This window comes from Aspergillus affinis, assembly GCF_023601865.1.
Source record: "Aspergillus affinis strain CMG 70 chromosome Unknown NODE_2_length_704391_cov_89_054091, whole genome shotgun sequence".
Lineage (NCBI taxonomy): Eukaryota > Fungi > Ascomycota > Eurotiomycetes > Eurotiales > Aspergillaceae > Aspergillus > Aspergillus affinis.
The window spans coordinates 318,144-342,019 of record NW_026515783.1 but is presented as its reverse complement, the minus strand read 5'-3'; the positions used below and the strand labels follow the sequence as shown (position 1 = coordinate 342,019).

Here is a 23,876-nt window from a genome sequence, read left to right as displayed (position 1 = left end):
ACTGCTAAAACCTCGTCAGAACTTTTAAAAAACTTTTCGGTTGTTCAACCCTCAATACCAACTTGACATCTTGACCTACCGCTATATTTACTCCTGGCCTGAGTGCACAAACAGACCACAGGGCCCGAACCCAAACCTCCTCGCCATATTTGAATTACGTCGCCTCGTCTTTTGCAATCCTGAAACTGCCTGAATCACAGCTTGAAGCTCAATTCAATACAAGTCTGCAAATACCTTATCAAACAACTTATATACATGTTCGCACCAAACAACATCCACACCCACAGCGACCAAATATATACATCGCCAATCCAAATCCAACCACCTACTCCCTAACAAATCTCTCCCTCCAGGAAACCCCCTGCCGAAAACCCAACAGATCCCTCATCTTCCGATTACTGATCGGCGCCTCCCTCCCCACCAACAGCCTCGTCACTAGCACACCAGGACAATGCGTCCGCAAAAACTCCCCCGTCTCCACATCATTCGTGATCTCATCATTAACCGCATTAAACACCTGAAACCCCAACCCATCCGTCCTCAAACACGCCTCAAACATGCCCCCCATATCACCCGCATCCGTATACGACCACCCATGAACCTTGAACTTCTCCGGCTCCTTCACATACTCCGTGAATCTCCCCTGGAACTCCTCGGGTGTAACGATCGCGCCCAGCCGTAAAACATAAATATCAGCAGCAAACCTCCTCGCAAAACTCCTCGCTACATTCTCGCTCGCCACCTTCGACATCCCATACACATCCATGGGATTCGTATCGACGGTCTCATCAACCGGAAACGACGGGAAATCAATATCCCCATCCGCATACGTCACACCATACGTGCAGATCGACCCCGCGAGGACGATTTTCCGTACCCCGGCACGACACGCCGCCTCGAGGATATTATACGTGGAGAGGACATTTCCGCGAAACGTCTCATTGTCAGGAACCATCATGTTCCGAGCGTATCCGGCCAAATGAATCACGGCGTCTGGGACGGCGGTGGTGGATTCGTGGAAGGGCTCGGAGAAAGTGAAGTGCGAGTGCATAGCGGAGAAGACTTGGCCGGCGTCGGTGAGGTCGATGCGGAGAGTGTGGACTTTTGAGGCGAGAGGTGGGGGGAGAGGGGCGAGGTCGAGGTTGAGTAGGGCGTGGTTTTGCGAGAGGAGGTGCGTGATGAGCGATTGGCCGGCTTTTCCGGAGCCGCCAGTTATGAGGATTCTCATTTTGGATTCTGGGTTTTGGGCGCTGGTGGAGGGGGAACTGGAAATTTGGAGAGCAGGCAGACGCGGGGTTCTTGGTTCTTTATGTCCGGAGATGGAGACGAGAAGTGGATTCGAAGGAAGATGTGGGGAAAAGAGACAGCTCAGATCCACGGATCGGCTAGCAGTCCGGGTAAAGGAATACACCAGAATACAGCTGCAGGCTGGCAGCCAGTCAAAGTCCTGGACATACTCTCAATAGATCATAAAACGAACTCTCTATTTACAAGGTATAGATGCAAGTACGACCCCATCGACTTAGGGCTGACCTCAGCTCATGTGACCCACCCGCCCCTCCAGCTTAGAACAAACGCAACAAACACGTTGCTTACGAGCTTACGGGTAACTAAGTTAACTTACCTGTTCTTTAATCCCACCTTCTCCCTTTCCTACCTCATTTCTTTATTTTACTTTCCAGACCACGAGACCACGAGACCCTAAGAACTATCCCAAGAATGTCCCGACCCCGAATCGCCTGCTTCCACGGCGGCGGCTCCAACTCGACCATCTTCTCCATCCAATCTGCGCAACTCTCCGAACTACTCTCCGAATTCGAATTCGTCTTCTTCGACGGCCCGTTCGAGCGCGGGCCGGGCCCCGGCGTCCTCCCCGCATTCCGCAACGATGGGCCCTTCCGCAGCTGGTTCACCACCGACCCATCAGGTCACGAGGTATCCGATGGCAGCGGCTTCGGCGACGGCGAGGAGGACGGCATCGAGCGAATCTACCGGCTTATGGACACCAAGGGCCCCGGGGGCGAGTGGGTCGGCGTGATGGGGTTCAGCCAGGGAACGAGGCCAGCGGGCGGAGTGTTATTGGACGTGCAGCGGGGAAATAAGAAGTCAGGGCCTAGAACTGGACGAAATATTCGATTCGGAATCATGTGTATGGGTGGGGGGATACCGATGGAGTCGGGTGAGTTTTATCTCCATGCGCGGCTTGCCTGCTCTACATGCGCCAATCCAATTGCTAATGATATATGGGATTGAACAGAAAACCAAGCCAGCACCACCGCGCGAATCACACTCCCAACCCTCCACGTGCACGGTCTGAAAGACATGTTCCTGCCACTCGGCCAGCACCAACTCGCCACATACTACGACTCGACGAGCGCAAATCTCTACGAAATAGACTACCACCATGCAATGCCGTGGGTACGCTCAGAAGTGGAACATTTCGCCGAGTTGATTCGGAAGCTGTATCGGGAGACGCGATAGTAGAGACTATAGAGTATGGAGCTGTGCATGATAGTACAGTATCTGTATTTATACGTTGACAAGGACGGAGGGGGAAGGAGGGGTAGTTGACTAAGGGTTCTCGGGTCTTTATACATGAATGTGTGAGTGGGTTGGTCGGTCGATATAGATAGACTTTTCTTTTGATGTTTGCGATATATTTCGAGTTACGGGACTAATTCTGCAGTAATCCTTTTTTGACACGTACGTTCACACACCTTTTGTTGCTGGAGTAAATGAAATGGTCACGGGATGGGAACTAATCCGAGAGGTTATGCGTCGTAAGTAGAGCGAAATGAAGTTTGGAATTAACAGGGGGGATAAAATGGATTGCAGAAGAAACTACATAGAATCGACGGTTGTCAACCCCACGGCAGTGATGATACTAAATGAATAAAGTAACCGTATTCTATCTATATCAATACACGTCTATCATGAATAAATAAAGTAATTCTAAGATAAAAGCCATCTAAATTAAACCCTCAAATAAGGTATAAATGAAAGACAGTCCAAGAAGATAAATGAAAACCAACAATCAAACCAACAGTCAGGATACCCTTAAACAATCAACCCATCTGAGCCCCTCAATCTAAGCTGACCACTCAGACCGGTTAACAGTAGGGTAAGAGCCAGAAACACAAGTACCATTACCCCAGAAGCATTGGCAACCGAGATCCAAGTCGAGACAGGATTGACGATGTTCTCACACGCGTAGAAAAGACGGCAGTCAGCAGGATCGTAGAGGAACTGCGGTGGCATCTCATCGTCGCCTTCACGGTAGGCATTCTTGAAGTTGAACGACAACGTATTAAACTCGAGAGGGAAGGCACCGGGCATGGTGGCATTCAGACGGGCGTGCTCCTGGCGCGAGAGCGAGGGCTTACCATGGGCGTCGGCCATGCTGGCAACCGTGTTGGCGCTCTCCCGGAGGGCAACGAGGTTTTGCGCTTTGGCAACTGCACAGCCCTTGGAGCCGCCGATAGCCTTCATGGGTCCCTGCTGGGGACGACCGCCAAAAGGGATACTCTTAACGCCGCCGACGTTCTTTATCGGTTCGGAGAAGATGGTGCAGGTAGATGTGCAAGTTCCGTCAGTGAGCTATATTGAGATACCGTGTTAGTAACGATTCGTGAAGGGGATACCGGTGTTTAAGGGTGCAAAAACATACCATAAGGATATCTCCCGCAGCGAAAGCAGAAGAAGTCTCGTTCTACTTAACGATGCCATAGCCGCGAATGACCAAATCCCAGTTGGAGTCGTTCAGTTTGAGATTCGAGACCAAACTAGTCTGGTTCAATTGCGCCAGCTCGTGCGGACCGTAGTACTCCGCCCAGGACTCGAAGGCAGTCTGGTTAGGGGTAACTAGGTCGGAGAGGGTCAAGTCATATGCTTCTGCCAATTCAGATCCTCGCGGGATCTTGCTCATAACCTTTCCATAAATATTAAGAGCCTCATGGGCGCGCAGACGAGCCGCGCTATAAATTTCCTTGTCCGGGAAAAATAGCTTGAACAGGTCCATTCCGCTCGCATTGAAACCTCCACTATTGTTGGACAGATCGATGATGAGCTTCTTCTTACCAGCCTTCTTGGCCTCCTGGATGAACTTGGTCGCGTTGTTCGGTTCACCTTCGCCCTTGTCGCTGGTGGTGAAAGAAGGGACCAACAGCACGGCCAAATCTTTCCATTCCGGATCCTCAGGGAAATAGCCAGAGATCAGGTTATATGCATCCCGCACGATCGCCTTGGTAGGAACGGCGAGGCGGGCAAGCTAGCGGCGGTCGTCTCTTCCTCCTCTTCATCATCCTCGTCGTCCGAGGAAGGCTGCGGGATGCAGTAGTCTTTGAAGAGAACTCGACTGTCGGTATAGTTGAATTTGTACTGGGCAAGTGGGACAGATTTTACGTTCACCTTTTTCTCGGTTCTATTGGCCTATTTGAGGTCAAATCCGACATGTCCTGGCAGGAATATCTGATCGGCGCTCCAAGATCCAAGTACAGTCATAGTCTCCGGGACACGGGTAAGTGAGTCAAAGAGCTGATTATACCTGGCATCTGGGTCCTGATAGCCTTGGTGGTGTGAGATGTTCTCGAGGTAACTCTCTGCCCTCTTGCCATTGATTGATACAATTGGAGAGACAAGATCAGAATGGTTGCCAAGTAAATGGACATAGTCTATGCAAGCTATTAGCCAAGACTTCTTTTGTGAAAAGTATCATAAGAACACGCGAAAGAAGCGTACCCAAAGCGTAAACTTCGGGAATTTCCAATCTATCAGACGAAACTGAGGCTATAGGAGTGTTGAGAGTAAATTGGAAAATCTTCTGGGAGCAACCGCTGTATCCCAGATGTCCATCGTTGGCAGAGGCCAACAGGCGCTGAAGGGCTGTGTCAAATTCGAACTGGCTGCTGAATTCTTTCTTCAGAGCTTTTCCGTGCAAGTGGTCCAGACTGCTCAACAAATCGACGGCAGGAGACAGATACCCGGAGAGAGGGTCTATTGAAAGCTTTAGTGTCAAGGCTAATCATATGAGGGATGAATAACAATGCCTTACTCTTCAGTGTGTCGATAGTTGAATGCCACTGCATGGTCTTCTTGACCTCAGTCACAAAAGAGGCAGCGCAGCGAGAGTCAAATAGCAGAGATAGAAGACATTGATGAGCCAACTCTGGAGAAACGTAAGGGTGGGCTAGAATATGGTCAGTTTCTGTATTTACCTCGATCCTCTTCACTGCTCACTTTGTTTCAGGGCAGCGTTCTTTTCAACTTGCCGAGTGATCAAGGCACATGGTTCTTTATTTAGCGGCGGTGCTAGGAGCAGCAACGACTAAAAGCGCCTCTGTGAGGGCTAAAAGAGTGGAAGTTTTCCAGAACATTGTGAAAACTCAATGCTCTGCGACGAATGGCGAAATTGTTTGGATAGATATAAAAATACCCTCTCCTGTCAAATACCATGGGCTCTTATATCTCTCCCGGCTCACTCGATCAAGAAGGCCAGGAGGCGATGACAGGGCACTGCAGTGGAGACTCATCCTTTGAACAACGCTGCGTGGACGCCTATATTGGCACATGTCTGGGCAGGTTGATATGGAGACTCTAGTTAGAGGACGATCGCCAACGGACAAAGGCCGTTCAAGCCCACGGATTGGCGTGGCGCATTGCTCCGTCTCGGCGGAACAATTCCTAGACTAGAAAAAAGAAAGGAGCGAAAGTCTACATGGTGCAATGGCACAAATAAAGTCTGCACATTCAACGCGGAGAAAAAGGAGGGTCTGACGTCCATCATGGGGAAGGAGCCAATGACATCCTTGAATACCCCTGTGGATCAGTACAGGTTAATCAAAGGAAGAAACGGACCATTTTCTTAGGGCAGAGATGACGAGAGCCTCAACCCGATCCTCATGGGGAAATAATGCGAGATATTTTGGAGCCGGTCAACTAGGTTGGGGGCTGTGAAAAGAGTGACCGTTGCTGAGTAGAGTGTAGCCGTAGGGCTGTTGGTATTCGGGTTCCGTGGACTAGCCGATTCTAATGGCTTTAGCACGAAGCCTTAGTCTTAACTCCATTGCCAGAACGAGAATGAATTGACATCTCGAGGCCTCGGCAGAGGTTGTTGCTGGCAGTTGTCCCGGCAAAAGACAGTTTGGCCACAAAGAACACAAAAGGTGAAGATTAAGCCTGTCTTTACCCCCTAAAACTTACTCGAGCTCTTTATCCAGTGGTCAACCTGACTCAAGGAGTCGGAACCACGGTCAAGTGCATTCTATTAACATGGGCATTGGATATAATATCATTATGAGATCCCATCCCTTTTCCCCCCAACTTGCAATCTCTCAGTACAGACTCATACTCTTCTTGATCTATCCATTCATTTTTGTTTACCTCTATGACGGCCGAAACAACACAATCATCTTGAGAAGATAAACTCGCAGCAGGTGAAAGGTCATCTTTGCGAATTCGGGGCTTATATAGGGGCTGAATTATTAACCAATATTCTTTCTACTACTCAACGGTTACCACATTGTCTTCAAACCCTGAGGCACTCACACTGATTCAACCTCGAATACAGCAGAATGTTAACCCCTGGTTGAATACCCCGATCTTGCCAGATATAGAATAAATCAAAGGTCCCTGTTGCCAACAACATCACATTGCTCGTCTTGAGGTCGTTTTTCTTCCCTCTCCTCCTTCTCCTCCTTCTTTATCTTCGACCTCTCTATCCACCCCACGGTATACTCATCCGGGTCCCAAATGAGGCGCCACTCCTGTCTTTAAGCTTCAGACTCACATATTCCTCCATAAGCATTCTCTCTTCAGGTTCCAAAAGATGAAATATCCCCGAAGTCCTCATCTTCTTCATAGGCAGTCGACCCAAAGAACCTCTGGTCAATCTTTTCCCATTATATCACATTAAAAGCAAAATTATTCTTCGCAGCGTACATGATCCAAAAGTCCCCACTTTTCCAACTGTTCCGCATCCGACCTGATAACCGCTGACCTTCCACTAACAGCTTCTTCTGAATTTCCTCGTCTTCGCATTTCCTCATCGCCACCAGAAAGGTGTGCAGAGCTTTCTCATACTTAACACACCAATCATCCAGACCTTTCGGCCAAACTTCGGGCTTTCTAAGAAGAAGCCCCCAAGACGCGGCATGAGAAAATTCAACCGGAGCAGCATAGGTAAACTCCCAATCGACCACACCAATGATGCGTTCATCTCCATCAACTAGAACGATTTCCGGTCGAAAATCATCACACCAGACATGGAATGGACCATCGTCGTAGAAGATCCATTGCTTTCTCAGCTTCTGATCTTGGACAAGCTTGCGGAAGAGAAACCTCGCCACGAACTTGTGTCGGAAGCCATCCGCCAGGACATCTGCATCGGCATCCGGCGAGATATCCGCCTCGTTTCTCTGACTTCTCAGGTGCAGAAGGTATAGATCTGCCAGGGCCTCAAAGTACGACGATGCTTTTTCGTACGTAGTATTCGGGAGTTGCGATCGGGGTAGAGTCCCCAGTTGTACGACTTCATTCATAGCGTACGACAGAGGTCAATGCGACACATCCCACGTAAAATCATCATTCTTAGCAAGCGATCCGATCCAACTGAAAGAGAGTGTTGATAACGAAAGGACGATCTGGGCTAGTTCTCCGTAGAGCGCTTCTAGTCTGTCCAGCTTGATATCCGGATTGAGTACGGGCGGTTGTCCGCTTTGGCGCCCTGGCATCTCAAGAAGATCACCCATACTTCCTGTGTGGTGGACATAGTCCATAATGATGAACGGTCCTAATTCGGAGGGACTCTCTTTTGTCTCTGTCCAGCAAACAACGGACGGCACCGGGATTGGGATTTGGTTTGAAGTTGTTTCCAAAAAATATTACATAATAGAGACTTCGTTGCGGACTTTCTCTTCCGGAAACATGACAGCGCCGGGTATTGGAAACCGAATAACAGCACCGTAGTTATTGGGGAATTTCATCTGGAAGCAGGTATTGAAACCGCCTGTGTTCAGAAATTCGAACAGCGTCCATTCAAGATCGTTGAATTCTTCAGAGAGAATGACTCCAATGTCATTGTAGATATCGCCATCCGTGCGAAGCAGTTCTGGCCAGTCCTCCCAGAGCTGGGTGCTTATTGCCCAGGCAACATCATCGTAAGATTTGCATGGGGGCATTTTGTGTCTATAGCGACCGTGATGGTCTGCAGATAGACATATCCGTGGCAATGACAGGAATAAAGGGGCTCCGGGGCATGGAGGTGACCTCTCACATTAACTTAGCGCCTGAACGGCTCACACTCACAGCCACTAATGGAGTGTAGATATCTGGCACAAATCAAGCCTCCCAGCTTGTGGCGAAACGAACAAAAGAATGACGAGCATGGCGTCGCGACAAGGCAACTATGACGAAAGCGTCTGCCACGATCTATCCGCCGCGGGACACCGATGAATCAACGATCGGTTCATGAGATTCGATGGCTGAGTCGAGCCTCAGGTCGGATCGTAGCGGGAGAATTGTGGCATTATCTGTTGGTGACTACGGAGCCAAATCGAAACGGTGGTCATTGCGGGATTCTAGATGAGATCTAGACCATTCCACATTGTTGGTGGCAAGGCATGAGGCAAATGCCATGTGCTCGTCAACGTCCAGCCAAAGATGGATTTGCTGTGGGTTTGGTTCATGGAAGGGCAGATCTTTGGTTACTGAGATCCGGTTTCGATAGTCACTCATTCAGTGGCCCTCAGGAGGGCACCAATGAGACTGTGAGTGGCCTATACAATCGAGGAGACCATAGTCAACCCATACACCACTGGGATGTGGAACAGGGTCAATCCCCAGGAATAGCGACTGCCTTGACACGACTAACTCGTCGGAACATTCTATTCCCAGTTCTCCCGTGACTCGCAAATATTCTCATCGTCTGGCAGCCTCAGGTGTCTTTACCTAGTCCCGATCTGTCACCGGGTAGCTGTTCATTGCCTCAGGCAGAAGGAGAAGACGTCATGCAAACAGTGAAAACCCGGCAAGGGAGCAGAAGTCACTAGGGCCACGGCCCTACTCTGCCTCTCCACCCGAGGAACCTATAAATTGCCCGTTCGCATACCACCCTTCAGAGATTTTCCATATTTCATCCTGAAAAATGGCCGTTTCGCAATCGCCATTTCGCAATCGCCATTTCGCCATTGTGTCTATTTACGCCAGTAGGCTTCGGATCCTTGCAACTGGGCCTAACAGTGCCTGTCGATCCTGCAGCTGCGAAACGGCCCCGCCGAAGCCGACGCCGACGCCGACGCCGCCACGGTCGGCAAAGTGCGGCCGGTCGGTCGGTCGGTCACTATAACGAGCCTTCATACTGGACGGGTTTAACCCTCGTCACTGCCAGGGATGGGATGGACTATCCCCTCCGCTAGCTAGACCTAAATGAGGGAATCAGCTAGCCTGGGGACCTCCCTCCCTCTACACTAATAATGGTACGTTTATCACTGTCATACTCTTTATTCCCCTGCCTTCCCAGTACAGTGATGATATCTTTCATCCCTTTTGTTCTCTGAAATGAATAATGTGGAAATACGAAATTACCTTTCAAGACGGGTCTCTGAATCTTCTGGGTTTGCTTTTTTGTTTGCTCTCGTTTATTTGAGCTGCCATTTCTTGTCCTGTAATCAAGGCTAACCAGATATCAAGATGCCTTTCTAGGAATTCGATACAGTTATCGGTCGCATATCTTCGCTCGGAAGATATTTGAGAAAATTACATTGTTGGCAAAACAGAAACAGGAGACTGGATAGATAGAACACGTAGACCTCGACCAAGCCTTGTTATCTGGAGTTTTAGCGCAGCAATTTCAATTCAACCCATCATTTTTGTGCTTGGAAAAATCTTCCGTAAACCCGCGTCGGGAGACGTTATTTCTTTATTTCTTGGCGCCTGAGGCAAATACCTCAAGCCCTCAACAAATGAGCTCTTCTGCAATAACCAGACGATCTCAAAAATAAATTCTTACTAGAAACCAAACACCCTGGGAGCTCAAATTTCGCTAGCCCTAAACCATCTTCATCTCATGCCGACCTACGTCCCGGAATTTACAGTCGTCAGCCCCGATATAGTTATCCAATCATCTCCAAATTTATATCAGCACCAAGACACCATGGATTTCACTCGAAACATGGGAATGACCTTAGCATGCTCCTTCGCGAAGTCATAGAGTACCACGGAGCTTAGAGGGGGATCAAGACGAAAGTATATATAACGTTTACATGAGAAAACCTAGTAGTGGTAGTAGTAGTAGTAGTAGTGATTAACGTCCAACAGACCGAGGTGCTCCGAGGGGGAGACCGACCCGGCCCTATGCTATGACCTCCCATGGGGTACTGGGGACGTGTCTAAGCTCAAACTATATAGATAGATAAAGTACACAATTCTAGAAGACAATTTCGAGCTACATATTATGCACAAAGTATATTCTTTGGATCCTGTCCCTCCGTATGGCCGAGATCCGTGTTGTGATATAGCCGAATCGGGTAGAAATTGTGCCAGCGTTGGGATTCGACCAAGTCCTCAAGAATCCTCAGTTAGCTCCCCTCAAACTGTAACTAGATCATATCGCGTGTTTATAGGCTCCAACACCTTAATTTTTTTTTTTTTTTTTGGCTATAAATAAAGTATTTACGCGAGATCTTATTATGGCTTGCGCTTTAACTATTGGCTACGCGTAGTTGAAAATGAAGCTTTTATCTGGAGTAAAAACTACTTAAGTCTATCTTATCTATCTAGGGGTGTATCGCAGTTTTGCCGCTGCTAAAAAGGGCCAAAAGTCAACCCTTCTTAGCAGAGCTAAGAAGGTACGTGGTACGTATAGTGCATATTTCCCGCGGCGACAGGTGCAACCAGCAGCTGACTAAGCAAAATTGTCGCGCGAGGTCTAACTGACGCGGTGTACACGCGTTCGTTTCAAAGTGATATACATTTATATCCTTACCTGAAAAAGGTTTACACGGATCTCGTAAGGGACAGGGTCGAATCCCCTTCTTGACATTTCTTTTTTCTTTTGCCAATCCTTTTATCATTATTCTAATTTAGTAGTAAAATAAAACAGGAATGCGGTTCTTTTCTGTTAGTTCCATTATATACTATTATTTTGTTGAAAATAAGGCAAGATGGTCGAGTGGAAGGCAGCCTCTTTCGAGATTGCAGTTCTCACCCCTGTTGCAGGGGTGAATGGAACCCTCCCTTGAATGTTGCGCAACGCCTTAGACCGCTCGGCCATCGCCATTTGGTGAAAATTGCCTTCTTAGAACGAACTACACCAAAGATGCAAATAAATAAATAGAAGGCCATTGAACTCTTGATGTTGTTTTGAGATAAGGGTCCAACTAGACAAAGTATATTGAGTGTATGAGCAACCCTTTTCTCTTTCTTATCTCCTCCAAAACTTAAGAAGACCAAACAGGTCCTACTTTCGTAGTCTCCGCCGGCCAAGTATATCCCCGGAACCCAAGGAGGACACCATTGCCCAACTCCCAAGAATGACCCGCCAGCATAAAGTGATTTCCCCTAATTGGTGGTAATGGCCACATAGTCCCAGATCTCGCCGATCTGGGTGTAGAAATAGTTGATACGTTCGCCGCCACGAGGATTCAGCTAGAGCGAATTGTACCGCTGGGCCTTATTATCGGTACTAAAAGCCCCTCGGTAACCGTCTTACCAGGTAATCTGCACTTTGCGGATTCTCTAGTAATGATTCGCGTACCACTAACCCTCCCAGATCTCGATGCCGGTGACAGGGACTTGGCGGTACTCGGCAAACCAGGATTTTCCCACGCGGTCGCAAGGATCCTGCATGTGCTAGCCGGAGATGAGAAGCTTGGAGGGTTTAGGTTTAGGTTGAGGTGCTGGCTGCCCTTGAGATCCTCCAGCTCCAGCTCCAGAACCAGCCTGTCCCTGAGACCCAGGCGGAGGAGTTTGTGTCCGGGGAGCGGACGGCTGATTAGCAATCCAGTCCAGACTCTTCCAATGATCCTCCCATTTCGCAAGACCCCACCGCAAGACATCCGGCTTAGACGGGACGACCTGCACGCGGGCATACTACCCCCGGAGGAAAAAGTACGTCTCCCCGGATATCTTGGCCTTATCCTCAGGGACCTGCAGCGCAGCGTCGACCGAGTCAAAGCCCGCCTTCGTCAAGGCAGGCCATTCCTTAGCGATAGCCGCAGGCCAATACATGATCGTATCCTTGACCACGTCAATCTTGACATAGTTCGGTCCACTGAAGAAATAGGCTTGGTTAGGAACACCGGGCACAGCAATAGCCACGCCGACACGGTCCACCTTCGTACCCGCCAGCGACTTCCACTTATCCAAGATCTTCAAAGGACCTTCAGCGATAGTGTCGCCGCCGGACTTAGGCTTAAACTTGATGCGCACGACTTCGAGGCCGCGGAAGAAGTATAGCTTGTCCTCGACGCCCTGGACCGTGAAGATGGCATCCACAGTGTCAAAACCCGCCTGGGCTAGCGATTTCCAGTGATCTTTGATGAGGGCTAGACCGCAGGTTCGCTTCTCGGTGGAGGTGTATGGTTCCCAGCGGACGCGACAGTATTTGTCCACTGAGAAGAAAAATGCCTCTCAGAGGTCTTTTTGGTAGAAGGCTGCGTCGACGATGGACATAGTGAGAATATGGCAGGTATGGAGTAGAAATTAGAGCGTTGAACGTTTTGTGATCCAAGTATGGGTAATATTTAAGCACAGGGAGATATTTTCCGGAGAATGAACAAACCGGAGCTTTTCTTTGTATTTATAGCCGATAGGTAGGAAAGAAAGATCAATATCACACGGTGTGAGTTGCCACCTACTGCATTAGACGTAATCGAAGTAGATAACCAACCAAGATACTCGAGCTAATCTACAACCAGGTCTTGAAGTCACGCACAACTGAGATAAAAGAGCAGACAATAAAAGGAATACTACGTAGAGAAATAAAGCATCAAGAGAAATCATTTATTGGTTAATCTACAATCACATATTCCGAAAGTCCGGATGCAGATGCGGGAGAGTTTACCGGGAATCATGTTGCCGCACCGATCCACGGTTATCGAGAGTGCATTGTGGTAGAATAAAGAGGGATTAGCAGATATGACAGGCATGAACCTGACAGAATGGATGACAGCAAACCAGACCAGCGGTTCCTCCTCCTCCCGTGTTCGGTTCATCGCTGGATGCGGTAGACCCCGATTGACCATCCACTACTCGGGATATCACGATGTTAGTTGCAACATGACGGCTATCTCTCAGATGTAACCAAATTCTAAAGCTTAATTCAAAGTCATCGCTGATGTCAGTTGAAAGAACAAAGAAAAAGCTACGTGGTTACATATTACAAATCAACGGTGACATATCCTGAACACATTCAAAATAACCGAACCAAACATGCCAGAGGCGGACTGCAACCCACCAAATGTTAGACCGATGTTGAAGCCTGTATTGATAGCAATGCATGTATACTCCTCAGTTCCTCATGACACGCTCGGAGTCTTCATAAATAGGACTGTACATCAAGATTCTAATGTTCTTATAAGATCAAGGGATTTATATCTTCTTGATTGTACGGTCTTATTTTTAAAATGAAATGACCTATTGATTAAAATAAGTGTTGAATTGAATTTAGGTAGATAAACTTAAAGACTGCTTGCCTATATATCGATCATTCTTAGAAATAACTTTGAATGAATTGCTTGATATCCTCTAGTGCCACTTCTAACGAGTATTCGTACTAAGATACATAAGCCTATATAATCGGGTATGGGTATGGTTTCTGCAAAAACCGAGCGGGTAGTAGTACTCCTTTGACAAGAAAATGAAAATGAAAATAAACATGAAATCATATTGAATCCTAGCAGAACTAATGCAAATGACCCTGCATGAACCGCGGGCTGTCGAGAGAATACCAAGCAAGGGATACTGTAGCCTCATCCCCTCCGCAGAAGCACTCATCCATCCTCAATTAGATTTATGATTTAACCCACAAATCTTTTGGAAAAATTTTGAAAAAAGAACGCGCTGGGGTAGCAATGACATTCCTACCATTACTAAATTGCCCGGCAACGAAGCCAATACTCGGGCGGATGATTGGTCGAAACCCTGGATTCCAGATCGGACTGTCATTCCCGGCCGGTTGTTTGGAATCCACCGTCGACCAGTCTGATGAATTACATGCGTAACTGGAGTTTATTATTAGCAGGTGCTACCAGAGGCGGTCCCTCTCGATTCCCTCTCTTTTAACTTTCGACAGCGACATCGACCCGACAAACCGCCACCGTGGATGCAGCAGATACTGCAACGCGGACTTGAAATTGAGATTACTACTAACTTGTCGACTATCTAGCTTTATTATTCTTATTCTTTGCGTTCTCATTCTCTCCCTCGATCTCTTCGTCAATACTTTACACTTTCACTTTCACAAGGCCCGTCGAGTAGCGAGCTCACTCCGCCCTTGATCGACCGTCTTCGTTTGTTCAACCAAACACCAATACAGTGATACCAGTCCAAACCTACCACCTGTCTACGACGCGTAAACATCACTTACCTACTACTTATCACTATCTACCAACCAATCTATCTACCTATCTACCCAGAGCATGGCCCTAGTTCGAGACCCCGCCTTCTGGCGCCGCTTCTCGCGCGCCATCCACATGGACGAGGAAGCCAAGTCTTCAGAGAATAAAGAGGGGACATATAATTCGTATGATTTGCCAAATCCCCTGCTTCTTTCCGTCATGACCTACCTTGTCTCATATCTTATGTCACCGAGTCCTTGGGTTCTGATCTCAACATTGTCTACCCTCTTACCCTGCACCACCGCTCACACCAACTTATACCTCTTCCATCATGCTATCTATATGTTGATCTAACCGCAACAGGGATACATGGATCCAAAGCCAACGACGAAAAAGCCGCCGCTCGCTCGTCTGCGGGGTAGTTATGGTCGTAACAGTCGCGTCGCTTATGGCCGCCTTGGGCGTCGTTTTGTGGTATTTTATCTCTCATGATTGGCTGCGCGAACCAAACGCTCCGGGCGAAGATGGAACTGCGTAGTCCTCTCTCAGGGCTTTGATGAGGCATGGCTTCATGTCAAGTTCGGTTGGGCTGAATGTTGATGAGTTCTGTGTGGAAATGGCGGTATGGGAGTTGACCTGTTGCAGACAGGTCCGATGAGCCGGTCTCATTTGGGGGAGTTGGGGTTAGGCGTCTCGGTACTGCTTCTGATTTCGATTGGGATGGCGATGGAAATACCCTACGTGTTCTTTTATTCTTTGTCTACTTTTTTGGATCGCACTCTTTTTCTCCAAGTAATGTCCTATCTGTTTAGATCGAGTGACTGCCTTCCTGGATAGGCAAACTGATGCCTGAGGGATCAGGTATCCCGAGCGGACTTTTCTCCGCTGCACCGCATGGACCTGCCCTATCGGGCCTGCCATCCCCGGCTCTCGGCAACTCCACGGTCACGTGTCGTCCACGTCGCCGGTTGTACAACGTCTCGATCTCGCTCGATCCGTCATTTTCATCTTCAAACAGAGAATTTAGTGACAGGTGGAAACAGGCAATCGATGGAGTCCGTGTTCCTGAATATCCTGGTCTCAGATTGAGGTTCATTGCAGAGATAACAATCAAGAAACACATCGGCGATCTCCACTTCCGGACGGCGCTTATCAGCGGGTCTTGTCGCTTTACTCCGCACGGGGTCTGATCCCCGCAATAAAAGGGAGCTCCTCCTCTCGTCTCTCGTGTCTTGACCATTACATCCTGGCCAAGTCGGCAGCTATTCAAGCTCTCTAGGTTGAGTGAATTACCATCAGTCACAATGCTACCGCCTTTCGATTACTTCACGTATCGGCGCGTGCGGTAAGTCCTCTTCGCTTCTCTCTCATCCCTCGAATCGCAACAACAAACCTAGTTCATCAGAACTAACGCATCCTAGCACCCTCAAACGCAACGAACGCGCCGCCCGCTTCGCCTCTCTCCCGGCACACTACCACGCCGCTTTCACAAGCCACGACAGATCCCTCCTCAACCAACCCATTGAGGACCTTGTTCGCTCGGTGCAAGATCGTTCGCTCAGCGCCGTCGACGTTCTCCACACGTACGGGAAAGTCGCTGTCCAAGCGCACGAGAAAACAAATTGCATCACGGAGCTGCTCCTCCCGGAGGCTGAGACCTGGGTGGAGTCGGAAATCAACCTGCAGGGTCCGCTAGCCGGTGTGCCCATCTCTCTGAAGGATTCGGTGCAAGTGAAGGGCTTCGACACCTCCCTTGGGTATACGAAGCTAGCGGGGAAACCGTATGCCGAGGATGGAGTCATGGTGAAGTTGTTGAAGGATGCGGGTTAGTAATCATGGCCTATTGAAGAATGATGGTTTGGTTGGGAGGGTTATGCTGATGGTTTCAATTCACTAGGGGCTGTACCATACGCCAAGACAGCTCTCCCGATCACTCTCCTCTCTTTTGAGTCGGCCAATGCGCTATGGGGCGCTTGTCGCAACCCCCATGTCCCCGAGTACTCTCCCGGTGGGTCGACAGGCGGAGAGGCCGCGTTGCTGGCGCTTGGGGGTCGCATTGGCATCGGATCGGATGTGGCAGGGTCGGTGCGGGTGCCTGCAGCGTGGAGTGGAATTTACTCGCTGCGATGCAGTACGGGACGGTGGCCCAAGGTCGGCGTGAACACGAGTATGGCGGGCCAGGAGGGCGTGGCGAGCGTGTTCAGTCCCATGGCGAGGACGTTGAACGACTTGACGTATTTTACCAAGGCGATCGTGGGGATGGAGCCGTGGAGGTATGACTATACGGTGCACCCAATCGCGTGGCGGGAGGAGCAGGAAAGGGAAGCGAAAGGCAAGAAGTTGCGGATCGGGTTAATGACCAGCGATGGTAAGACTCATCGGGCGTCGATCTAGGTTTCTAACTCTAAAGATGAGATCATTCTGACCTTGAATCAGGGGTGATCCCTCCTACTCCGGCCATTGAACGCGCCGTGTCCACCACCGTGGCAGCTCTGACCGCGGCCGGCCATACTGTCTCAGAGATCACACCTCCAGCGACCGCGGACCCCTTCACGGGACTGAATCTGGCCTCGCAGCTGCTCAACTCCGATGGCTGTGTCACCTTCAACTCGCACCGTCACAGCTTCGAGCCCTCCGACCCCGGCGCTGACCAACTAACCCTGATTGCGAAACTCCCTCGCTTCCTGCGCTACCTGTACTCTCTCTACGTGCAATACATCCGACGCGACCCGGCCTGGGCGACACTGATCCGCGCCTTCAGCCCCAAGACGGCCGCCGCTCAGTGGGAACTGGTTGCCCAGCGCGAGTCCTTCCGCGCCACCTGGCACGCATGGTGGGACGCCGAGCCCCAACGGTACGACTTCATCCTGTGCCCGGCCAACGCGACCCCTGCTCTTCCTCATACAGCGATGCGCGATGCCGTGTCCTCGTGCGGATACACTTTCCTGTGGAACCTACTCGACTACTCCGCGGGCGTGTTGCCCGTGTCCCACGTCGACAGCAAGAAAGACGGTCTGAGCCTACCGTACAAGAAGGCGCTGAAGCAGCTAGGCAGCGACCACGCCCTTGCGCACGGAGCCTGGAAACACTATGACGCGACGAAGATGGCGGGCCTGCCGACAGCCGTGCAAGTTGTGGGACGCCGATGGCAGGAAGAGAAAGTGTTGGGATACATGGGGGCGGTGGAGGAGGCGTTGGAACAGTATTACGACGCGGAGACGGGCGAGGGAGGAAAATACGCGTTGATTGAGCTGGATTAATTTCCTTATCTAGGTAACTAGGTAAACAGGCCGGCATATCCTTTTTCATTTTAATTCTGTTTTGTGCCCCGTTACATGATCATAAGCAAGGTGTCGATCAATCAATGAGAGTGGAAGATTAATCCTGATCTCGGCCAGTCCATCATCCGCCTTGTCCGACCTTATTTCTGCAGGTCTCGGTGGATTTGGGAAGTCAAAAAGGGTCGCATCGACGATGATTGCTGGCGGAGGATAGGTAGAGTTCCATGCCTCGGTCACATGCAGCATGTGACCGTCCGGGGAAGCTTAGCTGGCCACCGGTGCCCTGGAACCGGTGGGACGGGAGCTGTCATACTCCGTATACTCGCGTCCTCCACTTAGTGTGAAGCTGAATGGTTTAGAGTTGAGTCAGTTCATCACATGTTATGAGATAAGAGAGGGAATTACTGGCGAGAATAACACGAACGAATTGATCACCCAGCTGAACACAAAACAACCACCACATCATTCAGACAGACAATAAACAGACTTCAGCCACGGTGGATAAGTATCCATGGCCTTGGGAAGCCTCCGCAGTCTGAACGAGTCTTTCCGGCGTTAAGCTTCGCCCGACGCTGGCGATCCCGACCGGCCAAGCGCGCGGGTCACGGGGCAGCCGCCGACGCCTCCGACGTCGTTCGCACCTTCCTCCTTCCTCTTCCTCTCTCGCTCCTGCCTGTTTGTGTTGGGCCCAAACTTTATCACGGGCCCTCCGTCCTCTCCCTTCCTTTCCTCTCCTTCCCTTTCCTTCTTTCTTCCTTTCTTCTATCTTCACCTCTCCCGCCTGGTCCCTGTCTCTTTGCGCCCTGCGCTGTCGTCGCGTCGACTTGCCTTGCGGACTTTTCGGTCTCGGTTTTTCCTCTCTCTCCTGGCCTAGCTCCCCGTTCTTTTTCGCGCAATCCCCCCGGCTGTCAATTCTTTTCCTTCGCCACTTCATCTTCCCGGTTTCTTCGATCGATCTTGCACAATCACCTCTCACGGATCTCCTCTCGGACCGCATGATGCTGGTCCCAGCATCTGCTCCGTCCCTTCGCCGTATTCTATACTCCCTCTCTTGATGGGCGATGCCCGGACAAGAAGCCTGATATGCCGCCGAACAAAGGTGCCGCCGGGCGCAAAAAAGATGCGATTCATTTCGTCAATGCCAGACCCTCCTCCGACAACGAGCGAGCCCGCATCCGCCGCCTCGTTCGCGCTCATGTGGGACAATGGATCTCCGACCAGACGAAGGACCGATCAGACGCCGCCGAGACTCAATTGAAGGAACACCATGAGAAATCCGTCGATCTCGACACGGAGGAGACTCTCTTTTACTCGTCTTCGCCGTCGGGCTCTTCGTCCCGCTCGCCGGAATCCAACACCTCCAATAGCACCTCGCTCGTTCGATCCGTCGATCAGATTAACGCGCGCCAGACCACCCCGAAAGCTCGTGCTTGTCCCGTATATAGCGGTGCTATTGCCGGCTCATTCAATGGAAAATTCGATCACAACCAATTGGCCCGGGGATCATTCTCTATGCACGACAGTCCTAGCCCGCCCCCGCCTGGAGACTATGTGGAGACCTTTGGTGCCAACGTGCTAGACCCTTTCCACACCTCTCCTTCCAAATATGCGCCCGATCTGGTCAGTGCATGTGAGCAATATTGTGAGTCCGACCGTGCAAGCCACCACTCATAACGATGCGAATGATTAACCACTTGGTAGGTCTGCGTGTCTTGTGGCCTGGACTAACGCCCGGCCACGGCAACGATAAATCCGGCGTACTAGCTAGTTCGAACTGGTTCCCTCTCTCTCTCAATGACCCGACATTGTTTACTGCGTTCCTTTTTGGCTCCCTTTCCCATCAGAGAGTGCAGTGGATCAACGGCTGGATCCCGAAGGAATCCTTTCGACATCGGGACCAGCAGCTGCTTCAGCTGTGTGAGTTCGAGACCATCAAAATGATCAACCAACAGGTCAGCATTCCAGGTCGGGCGGTGTGCGATGCCGTGATTCTCAGCGTGATCTGCATGGCACACAATGCAGCCGACGAGAACGACGAGCGCCGACAGAGGACGACTCCATTCTGCGCGCCGATGCGACGGTTGCAATGGCTGGATGTCTACGGGAGCCTCCCACCGAATATTGTCCACGTTGAAGGATTGATCCAAATGGTCAAACTTCGCGGTGGCCTGGAGCAGATCACTCTCCCCGGATTGGCCCCGATATTATCATTGTAAGCAAGCCCGACAGAGCTCGAGAATCTCACTGACCCATTCCAAGTTCCGACATCGTCACGGCCACCACATATCTGGTTCCGCCGGTCTTCTCGTACATCCCCCTAAGTGACGAGCGAAGAAACATGCCCCTGCAGACGTTATTCTGCTACGACCTCATCGAAGTGGAGCGGCAGTACGGTCACCTGCGGCAGCTTGGCCTCACGAAGGAGCTATTGAACCTCCTCTATGCCATGCGGGTGTACATGAACAATGTGGATGGAATCGAGCAGAACACGATCAAGGCTGACGAGGCTTTGCTCGCCGACCAGCGCAATTTAATTCAGCATACCCTCCAGGCTCTGCCTCCGATCACCCAGATCGAAGGATACCTGTCCTATCCCGACCAGGGAATTGCCCAGGAAGCGACTCGTCTCGCGGCACTCGTCTACAGTGTGGGCGTCGTTTTTCCTCTGCCCGCGCAGAGCTCGCCACTGGCCCAGTTAGCTCTGTACCTGAGGGGAACCATTACCTCGTGGCAATCCAGGTCTACCTGGACGCATCCTCAAGCTCTCGTGTTGATCTTATGGGCTTTGACGCTGGGCGGAATCGCCTCGGACAACCGGCCGGAACGAGAGTGGTTTGTGCAAGCCCTGGGGCAAACCTTGCGAGAACACCACATTGCCACCTGGGCTGAGCTCCGCACTATTCTTCGGATGATCCTGTGGCACGACGCGTCCTGCGATCAAGCCGGTCGTGACCTATTGGTCGAGGTGGAGATGGCATACATTTCTTTCTGACCTGTCCACACCACTTCAGCGATCCCGCCCTACCGAACGAGGGCCCCATCATATGATGCAAACAGTATCTGCAGTGTCCAAGTTACAACTCCCGAATCAAACCCAGCGGCCGCGACATCCATTTCCCTTTAGGTTGGATTGAATATAAATCAGCTCAATACTGCACGGAATAGTCAAGCTAAAGCCTGCTTTGAGATGGGTTAAGAACCCATCCCTCTCAAATATCAGCACAGCGATTGAATGTCAGCCTGGGCAAACATTGGCAATGACAAGAATGCACATGAATTATGAATCACGATGCCTGACAAAAATGAAAATATGTACAGCCAGGAAAATTGTGGGCAATTGTCATACCTACTTGGTATACACTTCAACACCCCCTTACGTATTTGGATTTTGGCAACTAATAATGGTGGATTTACTTCTGGTTGATGGTTCTACATATATACTTGTCTGATTATGCAGCGAGCAGCTACTGTCGCTTACTGAAACAGCGGTGAACTACTGAATTCACGAGGAGCAAATATAAATGTTCAAGAAATTCGTGCTCAACAAATAGTTATCACCCGTAATAAACACACCAATATCTGTATGAGTATCTCATTAGATATTCTTCTACTTCAACCTACTCCTGGTCCGTAGATCTGTACTAGCTACCCTATAATTCGTGAATGCAGGAAATGAGTTTATATAGAGTTCTCAATGCAGAAGCATCTCTCCCTCTCTTTGTTTGCTCACTAGCCCCTTCCTTTTACATGACACTTTTTGGTTAGATCGCTGTATGATACGATATATTAGTAGTAGTTTTATATCCAACAGACTGAGATCCTCCAAGGGTGAATGAGCCTCTAACCCTTGATCGACTTCCAATGATGTACATACTAGAGACAGGTCAAGCACATAAGTAGACGGAGTGCACAATTGCACAAGATAATGTTATTGTTCAGTGAGAAGCCTATGCGTAAAGCAGTTTAATAGGATCTGGATCTTGTCCCTACGTTTGGTTGAGATCTGTACTCTGTACTTCTGTCGAATGGGTATTCCTAGTTATATTTATATCTTGTAGAGGATATTTACTCTATGACCCTCGTTGCTAATATTACTGCTGCTGTTAAGGTATTGATGTATGTGTTATATATATAAGTATGTGGAGTATATTTATATATCAACGAGTACTTCAGGTACTAGCTAAGCCTACCGTGTAGATTTCTATCATATTATTTATTGAATCTGTCTGGTATAGAAAATGGGGCGAAAGACTCGGTGGGGAAAAAACAAGAAAGAAATTGGATTGTCCCGGCGTTTATAGGTGAAGCCTATGATAGTTCTATCAATAGTGCTAAAGCTCAAGTCTCTGTATAGAAGTAGAAGTAGTTACTTAGGGCAGGTGGTAGAGGTAAATCGTTTACTTTTACTTCCCGGTTCTAACAGATGCCGAAGAGGTGTTCTCTGTCGCCTACCTAGTTATGCTGTAGATTTCTAGAAATCATTTTTAAGGTAGGTAGCATGGAAGCGTCAAATATTTCACAATCTATTTTCACTAATTGTTCTCCTATGCACTTCATATCTGAATTAAGTTATCCCCAAATGGCCTTCACAAAAGTATTATTATTTCCGAGACAACCTCCAAACCATCTTTGATACACCTCGCCTTTGACCAATATATCCAATCCAGTATCATTTAGCCAGTTTTTACCATGAACACTCAGAGACGGCAGAGAGAAACAAAAACAAAAGCAAGGAAAAACGCAAATCCCACAGGTCTGAATACATTTCCACAGGACTGGGTAAGCAGGTAGATCGTAGTTCCCAGTTTGGGACTCTACACGGAGAGAAATGGCTGCTTTCCTTTTCATATCACTGAAGCAAATCAAGCAGCCCCGGCCCGATGTGATGTGATGTATTATCTCTAGATGCGTACCGATCAACGAACCATCCAGTCTCACACGATGAAGCCAGGAACAAGCTACGTAAGCGGCGAAGTGATGTTCCTCTGAGCGTCTCACGAACGTCACTCCCGTCCCTACAGTGTACATCATAATCACCCGCTCTCTCATTCCATCCCATCAATCCATCCCATTCCGTCCATGCAAGGAAACAATCTCAATCTCAGATAATTGAACCGAACCCGCAAGGCAAGACATATGGAGTAGAACTAGAACATCCACCCACTTCCCAGGAACCCCGTACATACGTAACGCTCGCCAGTCCGTGCCATACCAGACCAGACCAGACCAGACCAACAGCCCACACCAGAGGCGGTAACTAACTAGAGGAAAGAAAAAAAAAATGCTTAGGCCGAATAGCCCCATTTCGCCGAGTTTACCCCGTTAGTCTCGTCCAGATCCTTTGTGGCTCTCGCTCTCTCTCTCTGCCACTCACTACTCACTTACGGTGTAGGAGACTCCGCTCCTCACTGTCTAGGACAGAGTAGGTAGGTCCTCCGCCCCGCTCGTACTGTGCACGACTGCCGCTGCTCGCTGGTTGGTGGTGACTGATCGATTACTCAGAAATGTGGCTGCTACTTACTCCGCACGGAGTAGTGTTGGGTGAGCATCCGATACTTATTACCTGGAGACGGGGGTAGACGGGATGGACAGGGCAGGGTGCACTGCTGAATATGGAAGAATTTGTTAGTGGTAGTTATGGTGTTGGTTGGCGCTGGCAGTGGCATGGCTTTTACCTGGGAATTGCTAAGGGCACCCCCAACTTTGCTAGAGTCACCCCTAATTATGTAATACCAGTGATTATCTAATATAAAATATCAGGTGATCTGTATCTGAAATACTATAGCAACAGCATTCTTAATTTGTTTTCTATTCTCTTCCTACCACTACTCCCCTCGAAGCAATGGAACCTCCAGTTGAACAGGTTTTTGATAGTAGGGAGCTACTACTTGCTTCTGTTCGTCAGCATGCTCTCTCTTACGGCTATGCCGTGCACACAGGATTTCTAGTCTGTTGAAGAGCAAACAAGCTATTCCACTGACTGATATCCACCCGTTTTGGAGGACCGGCCTTTGTGAAACTGAATCGGAATATCTCCCGCTCT

The 23,876-nt window shown here is 49.6% G+C and overlaps 7 protein-coding genes across 7 annotated transcripts; 2 read left to right on the top strand and 5 right to left on the bottom strand.

Moving 5' to 3' along the window:
* Nucleotides 1-325: 325 nt before the first annotated feature.
* KD926_005906 (NAD-dependent epimerase/dehydratase family protein) lies at nucleotides 326-1,228 on the bottom strand (the record flags this gene model as incomplete). Its single annotated transcript, XM_053098688.1, has 1 exon — nucleotides 326-1,228. One exon carries the CDS (start codon nucleotides 1,226-1,228, stop codon nucleotides 326-328), a length of 903 nt encoding a protein of 300 aa, XP_052960943.1.
* A 491-nt stretch (nucleotides 1,229-1,719) lies between these two features.
* KD926_005905 (uncharacterized protein) lies at nucleotides 1,720-2,481 on the top strand (the record flags this gene model as incomplete). The annotated part of the gene is made up of 2 exons (XM_053098677.1): nucleotides 1,720-2,179; nucleotides 2,258-2,481. 2 exons carry the CDS (start codon nucleotides 1,720-1,722, stop codon nucleotides 2,479-2,481), a joined length of 684 nt encoding a protein of 227 aa, XP_052960942.1.
* A 576-nt stretch (nucleotides 2,482-3,057) lies between these two features.
* KD926_005904 (peptidase S41 family protein) lies at nucleotides 3,058-3,670 on the bottom strand (the record flags this gene model as incomplete). The annotated part of the gene is made up of 2 exons (XM_053098666.1): nucleotides 3,058-3,597; nucleotides 3,668-3,670. 2 exons carry the CDS (start codon nucleotides 3,668-3,670, stop codon nucleotides 3,058-3,060), a joined length of 543 nt encoding a protein of 180 aa, XP_052960941.1.
* Nucleotides 3,671-3,709: 39 nt separating this feature from the next.
* Nucleotides 3,710-7,535, bottom strand: KD926_005903 (peptidase S41 family protein; the record flags this gene model as incomplete). The annotated part of the gene is made up of 6 exons (XM_053098654.1): nucleotides 3,710-4,139; nucleotides 4,235-4,428; nucleotides 4,495-4,670; nucleotides 4,738-4,992; nucleotides 5,051-5,185; nucleotides 6,995-7,535. The coding sequence occupies 6 exons, from the start codon at nucleotides 7,533-7,535 to the stop codon at nucleotides 3,710-3,712; spliced, it is 1,731 nt and encodes a 576-aa protein (XP_052960940.1).
* A 342-nt stretch (nucleotides 7,536-7,877) lies between these two features.
* Nucleotides 7,878-8,174, bottom strand: KD926_005902 (Aminoglycoside phosphotransferase; the record flags this gene model as incomplete). Its single annotated transcript, XM_053098643.1, has 1 exon — nucleotides 7,878-8,174. One exon carries the CDS (start codon nucleotides 8,172-8,174, stop codon nucleotides 7,878-7,880), a length of 297 nt encoding a protein of 98 aa, XP_052960939.1.
* Nucleotides 8,175-11,844: 3,670 nt separating this feature from the next.
* Nucleotides 11,845-13,208, bottom strand: KD926_005901 (uncharacterized protein; the record flags this gene model as incomplete). Its single annotated transcript, XM_053098632.1, has 3 exons — nucleotides 11,845-12,084; nucleotides 12,142-12,605; nucleotides 13,058-13,208. 3 exons carry the CDS (start codon nucleotides 13,206-13,208, stop codon nucleotides 11,845-11,847), a joined length of 855 nt encoding a protein of 284 aa, XP_052960938.1.
* Nucleotides 13,209-15,856: 2,648 nt separating this feature from the next.
* On the top strand, nucleotides 15,857-20,825 carry KD926_005900 (acetamidase; the record flags this gene model as incomplete). Its single annotated transcript, XM_053098621.1, has 8 exons — nucleotides 15,857-15,897; nucleotides 15,974-16,377; nucleotides 16,450-16,920; nucleotides 16,989-17,793; nucleotides 18,319-18,508; nucleotides 18,845-19,475; nucleotides 19,535-20,045; nucleotides 20,093-20,825. 8 exons carry the CDS (start codon nucleotides 15,857-15,859, stop codon nucleotides 20,823-20,825), a joined length of 3,786 nt encoding a protein of 1,261 aa, XP_052960937.1.
* Nucleotides 20,826-23,876: the final 3,051 nt, after the last annotated feature.